The sequence below is a fragment of the Sinocyclocheilus rhinocerous genome, unplaced genomic scaffold (genome assembly GCF_001515625.1).
Source record: "Sinocyclocheilus rhinocerous isolate Xijiao unplaced genomic scaffold, SAMN03320098_v1.1 scaffold2561, whole genome shotgun sequence".
NCBI lineage: Eukaryota > Metazoa > Chordata > Actinopteri > Cypriniformes > Cyprinidae > Sinocyclocheilus > Sinocyclocheilus rhinocerous.
In genome coordinates, this window is record NW_015660886.1 from 30,668 (window position 1) to 44,403 (window position 13,736).

General features: G+C 44.2%; 2 protein-coding genes and 1 long non-coding RNA gene across 4 annotated transcripts in view; 2 read left to right on the forward strand and 1 right to left on the reverse strand.

The window, feature by feature from the left end:
• LOC107725791 (gastrula zinc finger protein XlCGF57.1-like) overlaps window positions 1-8,702 on the forward strand; it is a 19,108-nt gene extending 10,406 nt beyond the window's left edge. For both annotated transcript variants that reach the window (XM_016535194.1, XM_016535193.1), the window contains exon 3: window positions 7,340-8,702. In XM_016535194.1, the coding sequence (XP_016390680.1) occupies window positions 7,340-8,541 (1,202 nt within the window). In that variant the 3' untranslated portion in view covers window positions 8,542-8,702. The remainder of the gene's footprint in view (window positions 1-7,339) is intronic.
• The window catches only part of LOC107725790 (gastrula zinc finger protein XlCGF52.1-like), a 187,823-nt gene that overhangs the window by 10,381 nt on the left and 163,706 nt on the right, over window positions 1-13,736 (forward strand). The gene's annotated exons all lie outside the window — the stretch shown is intronic.
• LOC107725806 (uncharacterized) lies at window positions 12,771-13,341 on the reverse strand. Its single transcript, XR_001638158.1, has 3 exons — window positions 13,270-13,341; window positions 13,076-13,123; window positions 12,771-12,849 (listed from the first exon to the last, which is right to left on the reverse strand). It is a non-coding gene; the product is annotated as an uncharacterized LOC107725806 (long non-coding RNA).

The following is a 13,736-nucleotide window of genomic DNA, read 5'->3' on the forward strand; positions in this document are numbered from 1 at the left end:
CTGCTTTATCAGGAATTATAGGTCAAATTAAATTAAAATGGCAACGACACATTTCTGAGGACAGTCGGTTCCCTTCAGATACATTCAAATAAAGACATCCGCGCCGCGTTTTGATGTGATACGTGCAGCGCTCATATTTATTCAATGACATCATTGCCTTTGGAAGTTTAATCCAGCCGTATCGCGACTCTTGTCTTTCCGTCCCCAACTGTAAGACCTCTTGAAATTATAATTAAGACATTTCTTACACCATTTAACGTATTTAAAACTTTTTATGGCCTTAAGTTTGATGCAACTCACTTTAGGAGTTTTTAAGGACCCGCGGGAGATAGCCCGTCGGCAGAGTGGTGATACATTTTAGTAGCCCGACTGGAAAACACAATAGCCCCGGGACGTCGGGCTAGCGATTTTGCGAGCCCTGATTTTATATACTGTATGTACAGTAAGAAATATATTGGCAAAATTTTAACTGTATTAAGTCAGCCTGGTCACTAGGAACATACAACATTTGGAACACAAAAAACTCCATTTTGGTGAATTACTTTTTTTTTCTTAAAAAACACTGTACTGTACATACTTAGGGGAAGTATTGTCTAAGGTGAGATATTGGCCATATATATTTAGTCATTTTGCCATCTTTATTATAGCCTTGTAACAGGGTTCCCATGCTTCTTGAAAGTACTTGAATTTCAGACATATGGATTCAAGGCCTGGTTAGTACTTGAAAACAAACATAGGTCCTTGAAAGTGCTTGAATTAAATTTTAAATACATTTTGTTTATGGCGCTATTTCAAAAATGGTCCTATATGTTCTGTCAAAGACTGAATGAAACTGCACTAATGATTGGGGTGGAGATGGGGTAGCGCTAAAAAAAACTTAGCGTGTGTGTGTTGATGCGCAGCCTAGAGCCCTGACCGGGACAGTTTTCTTAAGCCCGCTCGCACTGAATTTCTGATCATTACCGCCCACTCCCGCAACGTGTGTGTCCCGCTCCCGCAAACATTCTAATATTGTATATAATTTTTGCACATCAGAGAGCCGCTATCAATATGCGGGGGTATTGAAATCGCATTTGAATGAATCAATGGATTTCATTAAATTCCTTTGAACACGACTGCTCAGAACGGTCTAAATTTATGAAACCTACACATTCAAAACATTATTAAAATGTTAAGTGTAAGTGAAATGTTAAGTAATGTAAGGTCTTTCATGACACTACAAATGCTGGGGTGTGAATTTGATAGGTGCTTGATATAAAATAAATGGTGCTTTAAAAAGTCCTTGAATCTGGTGTTCATGAAAGTGTGGGAACCCTGTTGTAAACATTAATTTTGGATTAATTATTGTACTTCATTTTGTACTGTGTAAACTGGTAAATTTGCAGACAGTCCCTACAGCAGTCTAGATGAATATGTAGCGAATATCAAACCTTGCGTAACTTGCGTTCATATTCGGGGCTCATCTGCCTGTATATAGTTTGCATCATTAGTGAGATGTATTCTGAGTTTGGTCTTTTAATAGCTATCCTTGTGTTTGTCCAGTGAGCTGCATGAAGCATTTTTTTTAAACATATGACGTCAACAGCATGAAACCTTGCACGTTACGTTCATATTCTACATAGCTGGATATAGTTTGCATCATCAGTAAGGTGTAAGTTTGGTGGTCTTATATCACTGCATTAGTTCACTGAGGCGCGTTATGCATTTTTCACGTTACGCGTCATGGGGAATCCTGGAGTGTGACGTATGAGGGGAACCCCAGTATGACAACCCAGCATCACACAAGCCATACAAAGTTAAGGAAACTAAGCACAAACGTAAAAACGTCAGCTTTTCCGCATATACAGTACATACTGGCCCTGAGTATCATAACTTCTACTTACTGCTTGCTCCATTCCTGCAAATCAGTTTTTATGAATGAATGAATGACTGACTTGCGCTAACGGTTGCTTTGGTTTTCATGAACAACCGCTTGCGCCACCTGCTGGTGAGCAACTGACAGCAGCTGGAGATCATGCATCGGTGCTCTACTGCTATTCCTGCAGCTCCCGGATGTGAAATGCCGAATTTTCTGGCGAATTTGAACCACTGAATTTGTGGAAGCTAATTTGTAAAGTGAAATAAAATGGATCGAAAATTGTCTGTCGAATATTACAAATACAAGGCATTAAAATGTAAGCACTGTTAATGCAATGCATTATTTTTTCAGTTAGTGCTATTCAACATGCTTTTTTGTTTCAAAGACATTTGTCATTATTTTTCTTCCATAATTGTCCATCTGAATAAAAATGTATGAAACGTACTCTGTTACTAACGTAACCTCGGTTCCCTGAGATACAGGAATGAGTACTGCGTCTTGCTAAAGACGCTATGGGAAAAATCCTTTTTTCTCCTGAACTGAAGCCTTTTTCAATCACGCAGTGAAACTGCACGCCCATTGGTTCGTGCAGTGTATTAAAAAACAAACCAATGGTGACAAAGCCCGCCAGAATGGGCGGAGCCATCTGGCTATATAAGCGGGTGTTCGCCACAGGATTCTCAGGTTACTTCGACTGAAGCGACGACTGAGTCGTGCAGCTACATAGCACGGCTAGCAACGCAGTACTCGTTCCGTATCTTAGTGAACTGAGGTTACATTAGTAACCGAGTACGTTCCCTGTCGATACTTCACTCGTAGTGCGTCTTGCTAAAGATGCCATGGGAACACAGTACAATCACGCCATGCTATGGTAGAGGAACGACTGTATATTATAACCTCCATAAGCAAGAATGCCCATAGGGAAGTTAAACAATGAACTCCAATTCTAAAACGGGCTGAACTTCCCGAGGTAATCGTTCCAGAGTACTCGTACAACTTCGGCGCCCCAGGGGCCGAGAGCCGACAAGTAAACTAACCCAAGAGCTTAAGCGTGTTATGGTCAAGGACTCTTTGTTAGAACTGATTGCATAACGCAGTGAGTGTCTCCTTAAGCAGAAAGGACCCTGGCTTGTAAGGCCGGGACTTCTAGGTTATAAAACCTAGCAAATGTGGACGGCGAGGCCCAGCCGGCCGCCTCACAAATTTCCGCAATGGACACACCGCTAGACCATGTCCAAGACGAAGTGATGCCTCTGGTCGAATGGGCACATACTCTGATGGGGCATTGTAGGCCCAAGGAAGAGTACGCTAGCGTGATAGCATCTACTATCCACCTAGAAAGTCTTTGCTTCGTGACTGGATGCCCTTTGGTGCAGTTACCGAAGCTAACAAAGAGTTGTTCCGACCTTCTGAAGGGGGCGGAATGCTCGATGTAAAATCTTAGAGCTCTGACGGGGCAGAGCAAAGATAACTCTCTATCCTTTTCAGAGGAAGGAAGTGCAGAGAGCGTAATGACCTGTGCTCTGAATGGAGTGGAGAGCACCTTGGGTGTACCCAAGCCTTGGTTTCAGGACGACCTTGGAGTCGGGCCCAAATTCCAGGCAGGCAGGGCTAATGGAAACCGCCTGCAGATCTCCTATTCGCTTACCGATGCTAGTGCTACAAGCAGAGCAGTCTTTAGCGACAGTGACCTAAGTTTAGTAGACTGTAGTGGCTCAAAAGGGTAGCCTTTCAGGGCCCTCAGCACAGTAGGCAAATCCCATGTAGGGATAGTGAGGGGGCACGGTGGATTCTGCCTCCTGGTCCCTCTCAAGAAGCGGACAACCGAGTTGTTCCTGCCCACTGATTGGCCCGCTATAGGGGCATGTGAGGCCGCTATAGCTGCTACATACAGTTTGAGCATGGATGGGGAGCGTCCCTTATCCAGCAGCTATTGTAGGAATGACAAAACCACTGATAGGTCAGAGGTAGATGGATCTTCGCCGCGGTTTAAGCACCAAGCGGAGAAAATAGACCACTTAAGGGCGTAGAGGCAAGGTGCAGGGCCCACAGTTTGGGTTGAGGGTGCCATATTGTCCCGTTCGCTTGAGAGAGGTGATCCCGTCTGTGGATGGAATGGGCCAGGGGGCTGCTACCAGCAGCTGCGTTAGCTCTGATAACCAAAGTCGGTCCTTCCAGAGGGGGGCCACCAAGAGAACCCTATGTCTCTGTTCTCTGATTCACCTGATTACCTGTGGGATCAGGGCGATCGGAGGAAATGCGTAAAGGAGGAGGTTGGGCCAATCGTGGGCCAACGCGTCCCTGACCTTCGAATAATAAATTAGGCAATGAGAGTTGTCTTCTGAGGCGAAGAGGTCTACCTTGGCCTTGCCGAAGATCTCCCAGATTGTTTGAACCTTCTGCGGATGGAGCATCCACTCCTCTGAGGGGAAATTGCTCCATGATAACATGTCCGCTCCCTGGTTCAATTTTCCCGGTATATGCACTGCCTTTAGCGAGCGCAGGATGAGTTGAGCCCATTCCAGCAGGCACTCTACCAGAATGAAGAGGTGTTTCGAGGAGAGGCCTCCTTGATGATTTATGTAAGACACCACAGACATATTGTCCGAGCGGATTAGCACATGGTGCTCCCACATTTTGAAGGAGGCCGCGAGTTTCCGCATGGCCAGAGCACGTTCCGGCGTGACTACAGCTCTCATTTGAGCTGAGTCGAAAACTGCCCCCAGGAATGGTATTCGTTGGCTGGGGAGCAGCATGCTCTTGGCAAAGTTGACCCTGAGTCCCAGGCGCTCTAAGTGGCTGAGGAGGGTCCTGTGTGCCATCGATTCTGCCTCTGACTGGGCCAGCACGAGCCAGTCATCGAGGTAATTGAGAATGCGGATTCCTATCTGTCTCAGAGGGGAAAGAGCCGCGTCCATGCACTTCGTAAAAGTGCGGGGAGCCAGAGAGCCTGAAGGGAAGGACCATGTACTGATAAGCCACTTCCTCGAAGGCCAATCTCAAGAATCGTCTGTGACGGGGGGCTATCTGGATGTGAAAGTATGCATCTTTCAGGTCCAGAGAAAAGAACCAGTCCCCTGAGCGGATTTGCGAGAGGATCTGTTTTAGCGTAGTCATCCTGAACGACCTTTTCATGAGGGCACGATTCAGGTGTTTGAGATCGAGGATGGGCCGGAGGCCACCATCTTTTTTGGGGACGAGGAAGTAACGGCTGTAGAAGCCTGACTCGCTCGTGAGCGTCCTTGCTTTCTACTGAGGTGGGGACCACGCCGCTGAAGCGCGGGGGTCTTCGAGCGAATTGGAGTGAATATCCTCGTTTTATTATCCCCATAACCCACTTTGGCACTCCGGGGATGGCCTTGCCAGGCCTCGGCCCGCATGGCTAGGGGTTGGATTAGCTTGAGTTACTGGCTGCCCGAAGGCAGGGCACTTGTGGGAAATGGAAGAGGAAATTTGCTCTCTTTTTGAAAGTGTATGTGTTTTATTTTTCCCGCTGTAACATTGGTTGCTTGGGTGCTTGAACGGGCCCAGAGTTCGCAACAAACACATTTCCCTCTGCACCCAGGGTTGAATGGGGTGATAGGAGGCTTAAGAGAGGTCGCTTAGGGGGTGGTCCGGCTGCAGTGAGACCTGGCCCCATCCTCTTCTTGTCTCGCAGATCAGGAAGACGCCGGAGGCGCCGGGTCCAACGCTACCTTGGGTCGGGGTCCTTGGCGCTTAGGAAAGGAGTAGCGTCTGGCCAAGCTGGAACGCCCTCGTGTCTGCTGAGTCTTGGCAGGCTGAACGGCGGGGGCGGCAGGTGCTGGCTTCGCGGGCTGCTGAGTCGGCGTAGGCTTAGGGCGACTAGGAGCAGCAGTGACATTGGAACGCTTTGGCAGGAAGTGTTGCATAGCCTGGGACGACTTCTGTGCCTCCGTGAAGCGCTCGGCAAACCCTTCAACCGCCGGTCCGAAGAGGCCATTGGGAGAGATCGGGGCGTCAAGGAAGGGAACCTTATCTGCGTCCTTGATTTCCGTTAGTGTTAGCCATAAATGGCGCTCGAGCACCACAAGGCTGGCCATCGATCTCCCAATCACCTGAGCGGTGGTCTTGGTGGCGAGCAGAGCCAGGTCAGTCGTGCTCCTCAGGTCCCTGAGAGTCGCGGGGTCCAGGCCAGACTCCTCCGTGGAGGTGAGGATCTTGGCCTGAAAGACCTGGAGGACCGCCATAGAATGGAGCGCCGAAGCCGCCTGTCCAGCCGAAGAGTAGGCGAGTGCAGAAGTTGTCCTACACGGCTTGGACGGATGGGCGGCCTTTGCCTTCCTTCCGATAGCCATGGGCGGGCAGAGATGCGCGGCCACCGGCTCGTCCAGGGGAGGCAGCTTCTCGTATCCCTTCTCTTCAGTGCCGTCAATAGAGGTGAGGGCGGATGAAGTGGAAGTACAGAGGCGGGTGGAATAGGGAGCGCCACGATCTAGTGAGCTCGTCATGGACCTCTGGGAAGTATGGAGAGGAACGCTGACAAGGGGCCTGATGGCGCCCCGGCAGGAAGCACTCGTCCAGGCGTCTGCGAGAGGGCTCCTCCGGTGGAGACCACTCCAAACCCAGCTCTTCGACCGCCTTCGAGAGGATACGGATAAGTTCGGCATCCATCCCGGCTTTGGCGGCGCTGGGCTCGGATGATGGCAAGGGGGCGGGATCGGTAACCGAGCCCGACAGCTCCTCTGCGTCCGAGGCTGCCAATGACATGCTGTCATCAGGCAGCTCGTCGTCACTTCCCCCAAACGAGACCAGATCGCTCGTGCTGGCAGAGGGACGCTGGTCAGGCTGGGAAAAGAGCCTCTGCTGCCAAGCCATTGGTTCGTTTTTTAATACGCAATACGAGTGAAGTATCGACAGGGAACTTTTGATTACGTCATGATATCACCACATTTAATTTAAAATTAAAATTTAATTCACGTACAGCACATATGTTGAGGAACATAATCAAAAAATACTTTTTCTCCTACCTTATTTTTTTTTCGTGAGATATTGAATGTCAAATAAGACAGATATGAAACATTTTTCTTGAGCAAATTTTTTCTTACATTTTTATCAGCTATTGCTCAGCAGGAGAATGTCCAAATAAAACTTTTCCCCCCTGAAAGTACAGAAAGTTTTCTGTCAAACGATACCAACCTTTTTACTCGCCTTGCTACAGTCTTGGAGTTATGAGTCATTATTTTTGTGTATGTCACTCAGAAAAAAACAACACCTTCAGTGAGGCAAAATGCCTTTAGGGCTTAAAGGGTTAATTATTTTATCTAGAGTTTCAAATGTGACTGGGTTTGATTTAACGTTGTGACCTCACAGCGGCGAGTATATGCAGTGGTAATAGGTATTTTGGTTGAATACCTATTGTACTTGTTGTTAAACTTGATGTTTTACAAGTGTGTCTAAAAGAATTCATATCTTTGTGCCATTAAACTGGTGATAACTTTTATTTGTTTCTGTTCACCCTAGACCTGATACCGCTGAAAGAGGAGAGTCAAGACCTGAATGAAATGGAAGAGAAAAATCAGTATGAGAAATATCATGATCTCATGGCTGGAGAAAAATATTTTAGTTACTCACAGACTTATAAAACAGAAGCTACAAACCTTAAAGTCCAGGTGAGAGTGCATACTGAACAAAGCCCTTTCACCTGCCAACAGTGTGGAAGGATTTTCGCTCAAAAAGAAAGCCTTAAAAACCACTTGAAAATCCACACTGAAGAGAATTTGTTCATGTGTTCTCAGTGTGGAAAGAGTTTTACACAGAAAAAAACCCTTAATGTCCACATGAGAATTCACACTGGAGAGAAGCCTTACTCCTGCAAACTGTGTGAGATGAGCTTTAGACGAAAAGAAGGTTTTAGGTCTCACATGACGGTTCACACTGGAGAGAGCCCTTTCACCTGCCAGCAGTGTGGAAAGGGTTTTAATCGTAAACAAAGCCTTAAAGTCCACTTAAAAATCCATGCTGGAGAGAAGCCGTTCATATGCCCCCAGTGTGGAAAGAGTTTTACACAGAAATCAACCCTTAATGTCCACATGAAAATTCACACTGGAGAGAAACCTCACACCTGCAAACTGTGTGGGAAGAGTTTCTCAGTAAAAGGAAGTCTTAAAATTCACATGAGAATTCACACTGGAGAGAAGCCGTTCATCTGCTCTCAGTGTGGAAAGAGCTTCAAACAGAAAAAAGAACTTGATGGCCACATGAGAGTTCACACTGGAGAGAAACCTTTTGATTGTGCTCAGTGTGGAAAGAGTTTCGGATATAAATCACACCTTAATAAACACATGAGGATTCACTCCGGGGAGGACTGTTTTATATGTCAGCAGTGTGGAAAGAGTTTCTCACACAGAGGAAACTTTGACAATCACATGAGATTCCACACAGGAGAGAAGCCTTTCACCTGCCAAGAGTGTGGAAAGCGCTTCACAGTTAAAGGAAACCTTAAGACACACATGAGATTTCACACTGGAGAGAAACCTTTCACCTGCCCTCAGTGTGGAAAGGGTTTCACAATTAAAGGAAACCTTAAGACTCACATCAGAGTTCACACTGGAGAGAGGCCTTACAAGTGTCCTCAGTGTGAAAAGAGTTTCAAAAATAACCCATGCCTGAAACGGCATTTGCAAACTCACTCTGGAAATAAACTGCCATTGTCCTCAGTGTGACGAGAGGTTTAGGAGCAATTTCAGCAATCATCTGTGCATTCACTCTGGAGAAAGACAATTTGATTGTGTTCAGTCTAATAATAACATCACACTTTAACAAACATATTAAAGGGTTAATTCACCCAAAAATGAAAATTAGCCAATAAATGACTCGCCCTCAATGCATCCTAGGTGTATATGACTTTCTTCTTTCAGACGAATCCAGTCGGTGTTCTATAAAAAAAATGTCTTTGATCTTTCAAGCTGTTTAATGGCACTCAGCGGGTGTTGCATGCATCAGTCCAAAAGAAGTTAAATAAAAAGCACCCATCCATAAAAACAAGTGTCTCACACGGCTCCGGGGGGTGAACAAAGGCCTCCTGTAGCGAATCGATGCGTTTTTGTACACCCAAAAATGAAAATTAGCCCATAAATGACTCACCCTCAATGCATCCTAGGTGTATATGACTTTCTTCTTTCGGACGAATCCAGTCGGTGTTCTATAAAAAAAATGTCTTTGATCTTTCAAGCTGTTTAATGGCACGCAGCGGGTGTTGCATGCATCAGTCCAAAAGAAGTTAAATAAAAAGCGCCCATCCATAAAAACAAGTGTCTCACACGGCTCCGGGGGGTGAACAAAGTCCTCCTGTAGCGAATCGATGTGTTTTTGTAAGAAAAATAACCATATTTAAAATGTAATAATCACTTTAATCTAGCTTGCGCCAACAGTTGTAAACGGAAGCAGCTCCGGGCGGATGATGTATGAGGTCGGCGTTGCGCATAAAATAAAATTTCAAATAAAAAACTTATTTTTGCAGAGCACCGGCCAAACACAGCTGAATGTGCCATCAAAATTACCAGCAATAAGAGAGCTTCCACTTTTCTTTTACAGGTGAATAGAAGAGTAATCACACAAATACTGGTAACCACTTGGCTCCAAAGCAAAAATACGAAGGGGTGGATGCACACCAAAATATTATAAACCTTTTTTATACTATTCAGAGGTGATTGGGATTCCCAAGTGAGACCACATATATAACGTTGAATGTGACTAACTTGAAGGGAACTTGCAGTTATGGTAATAGGCGTGACATTTCCGGAAAGACCCTCTAAATGGTTTACCAATCACAACGGCCTGGGCCAGCTAACCAATCAGAGCCCTTTTTGTGTCAGAAGGAGGGGTTTCATCAATACAGGGACTAAACAGGGCATTTGAGACAGACTGGGAAGAAAGGTGCGACAATAATGTTAATTTATGTGGAAAATAATGAGTTTTTGGAGCAATCAAGCATGAAAACAAATTCTATTATACCACAAAAACCAAATCAAGACTATTATTATACAAAAGTGAGGCTAAATCTTTTGTTTATTGAAGCTTTATTTGACTTGGGTAAAAAAATAAATAAAATAACAAACAGACATTTCAATGCAAGCACTTAAAAATTTTACTATCACATGACAAAATTAAAAATATAGAATAAAAATATGTTACATAAATATGTAAAATTAAATACATGACATGTCTTTGTATAAAGACATTGGCAAAAAAAAGTTATTTTTCCTAAATTTAAAAAGCTTTAGCAGTTTCAAATTTTCAAAGGATTTTTCCTTTAACACTTACATTAACACCCATATATCTTATGCAAATAGTAATATGTATTATTACTAACCTTGTCCTAATGTTTGTGTATGGGAAAAGCCTCAGAAGAAAAAGAACATGCTGAACACCTTGAAAAAGACATTTAAAATATAATAATAATAATAATAAATGCTTATTGATATGTGTTTGTACTTGGTTGTATTAAATAGTAATTATTTAACCAATATTTGACTGGGTTTTTTAATAACTGATATCAATGATCAATTATGTTTATATGTCTGATAACTGGTATGCAGAACCAATATTTATGTTTTACTTCTTACCACAATAAAAACGTAAATGTTGCATAAATAAAAACAGTATGTTGCATTTTTCTAACAACTAATATTGACATGAATTTCCTGTGGTCCTGCAGCATTACAACAAAAACAAAGCACAATATCTGAACTGAACTGATTGAGGTGAAGTGGAGAAAAAATATAGAAATAGAAGTTATAGAAAAGTAATGAACACATTCAAATGTCTGTCACAATGAAGAATTCAATAGATTCTTCAGCGTTCCTGATATTCAAAATGGTAAGCAAGCGCTGCTTTGTATATCAGCGTTTATCTCGTATATCTTTGTTTCGGTTTCTTCTTTCCAGATGCTGCCGACGCGAAGCGACAACACCGTCGGCTTTTATCGCCACTAATTCTATGATGTCGGCTTGGTGTGGGCCTTTACTGATTCATCATGCAGCTTAAACAGGGTTCCCGCGGGTCCTGATGAACAGAATCCTATCTCACTGGTAGGTCTTTCAGGGTGGCCTGGGGTGGGGAGGTATCCAAAGCTCGCATCGAGTTCAAGACATTGATCCTTGCAAATAGAACAGCCACAGGCTCAGCACCCGCCTACTTCCACTCACTACTACGAATCTACATTCCCTCCAGAAGTCTGAGATTCGCTAGTGAGCGACGCCTCGTGGTACCATCACAGAGAGGCTCAAAATCACTTTCCAGAACATTATCGTTCACCATTCCTGGCTGGTGTAATGATCTTCCCACCCCTATCCAGAATGCTGAATCCCTTACAATTTTCAAGCGACAGCTGAAAACTCACCTCTTTCGTCACTATCTGACTTCATCCTAAAAAAAAAAAAAAATTATAATCTTTTTCTCTTTTCTTTAATCTTTGCCTGTCTAGCTTGTACTTATTTGAACAATGCTTGAAACTTAGTATTACGAGCACTCCCTGTGTCTATTTGCCTCCTTAAGATGAATCGCTTGATGTGTTCCCCAATTGTAAGTCACTTTGGATAAAAGCGTCTGCTAAATGAATAAATGTAAATGTTTTACACAGCTAAATAGGCTAAATGGAGCTTGCTGACACTGCCTCGAACACTTAGGTTCACACCAGCTCTCACATTAAGAATAAGATGGAAAGATAAAAAATTAATAGTTTCCATGTATCTGGTCTTTGCATCTGTTTGTTTGATGTTTGAATCAGGTCTCCTCTGTTGGAATATAATTGGCTACATGGTGCTGTCACAAAAAAATAAGGTCCTAGAAATGCAACCTCCGGTATTGCAGGAACATACTATTAGGGTTGTTTTTGTTCAGACCACTGCGAAAATCGACCCATGTTATTACCCACATAGCAAAATTCCTGAGGCCCAGATCAGGCCCACACCTGACACTTTCATCTGGCCCACATACCGCGTGGAATGATGGCAATTGGGTGGTCCGCTCCTGTTCGCCAGATTTGGGCCACAAGCAAGCGTACAGAAGGCCCAATGTCAGCCATGAATAAGCCAAATAAAGCAGAACTGGCCCAAATCTGGGCCACATTGATATTAATTCTGGCCCAGATCCAACACCTTACTCCGGCCCACATACTGTGAAAAATTATGGCACTTGGGCGGTCCGCTCCTGTTTGCCAAATTTGGGCCACAAGCAAGCCATAGGAAGGCCGCATGTAAGCTATGACAATAAATAAATAAAAGAAAGTAGAACTGGCCCAAATCTGGGTCACTTTTATTTTAATTCTGGCCCAGATCCAACACCTCGCCCACATATTGCGTGGAATAATGGCATTTGGCCAGTCCGGTTCTGTTTGCCAGATTTGGGCCTCAAGTAAGCCTTAGCATTGCTGCATGTAAGCCAACCAAATAAACCAAAACTGGCCCTAATGTGGGCCACAGTTGATTTTTACTCTAACCCTGGTCTTCCCCACATTCCTCATGTGGCCCACATGCTGCATGGAATGGTGGCATTTGGCAGTGGTCCACAAGCAGGCCACTACACAGCCACATTTTAGCTAATAATGAACTAAATAAACCATAAATATACAGTATCTGAAGTGTTACAACCAGAAGTGGTCCTCATCTGTTTTATAATATATGGGGCATATTTGCCATGTCAAATGTGGGACAAGTTGGCTTACACACTGATTAGCCAATGCTGACTGTGCCATATATTTGCCAAAAGTGGCCCAAATTGTTATTAATTATTTGGGCAATATTTGTCTTTTTATATGCGGGCCACATTTGCAGCATCATATAAGGGCCACCTTAGGCTCACAGCCACATTAGCCAGTGCTCACTGTGCCACATCTTGAGGCCAAAGATCAAATCTGTCTGGATGATCAGGATACGGCTGGACTTCGCCAGTGAATGTAATCACTCTGTTGCTCTTAGACAGACGGAGGCGTTGATTCACTGTGTTCAGATCCAGAGAGAGCTGATGGGAATCTGATGGAGATAAAACATCAGAATCAGGAATTATGAATCTGTATGATCTTTTCATGTAGCTGAACTCTTCATGTTCAATGTATCATCAGTGTCTCAGTACAGATGAGCAGATATCCTGTGCAAATCATCATTTACATCATCAATTATAAAACTCTTCTTTCACCTTCTACAGGAAGAACATGAACACACTCAGTGAGTTTTTCTGCTGGTTTTCTTACTGACTTACATTGTAGGAAGTGGTTCCTGGTTCTGGGAACAATGTTGGTGAATGTGACTGTGGAAATCAACAGACATGAACAGTGTGATTCTCATGATCCTGCATCCATTTCTAAGACATTTCTAATATGTTCTACATATTTTACATAATATGAGATGATGATGGACTTGTTTCTGAGAGCAGATGAGTCTCCAGGACTTTACCTTTGTCTGAGATCTTCTTGAGCTGCTCTTTGCAGAAATCCTCCAGTTTGTCTCTCAGCTGATGGACAGATTTTCTCAGGCCATCAAAAGAGACGAGAGAACTGAAAGACATATTGGGTGTGTCCGTAGATTCAGGAGGTGCTGAGAGGGACTGGAAACTCTACAGAAAAAATGAAATTCATTCAAAACTCATCAGCTCCACACTTCACCCAACAGCCTGCACTATGATTAGAGTTGTGTGGCTCTCAATGACTTATTTTTAGTAACTCATCTCAATCCAGCACTTTCATAGCATCAGCTACATTCTTGCGGCCAGCTTTAGATACGGCTTTGGATGTGACTAGCTCAGGGAGTCCTGTACATTGTTCGGTTCCGGTTACAGAGCCTCCGCAGCAGGGCGACTGGGTGACTGTGAGGCGGCATAGTCGCGGGACAAAACAACGCTCTTCCGTTCTGATCAAAACATC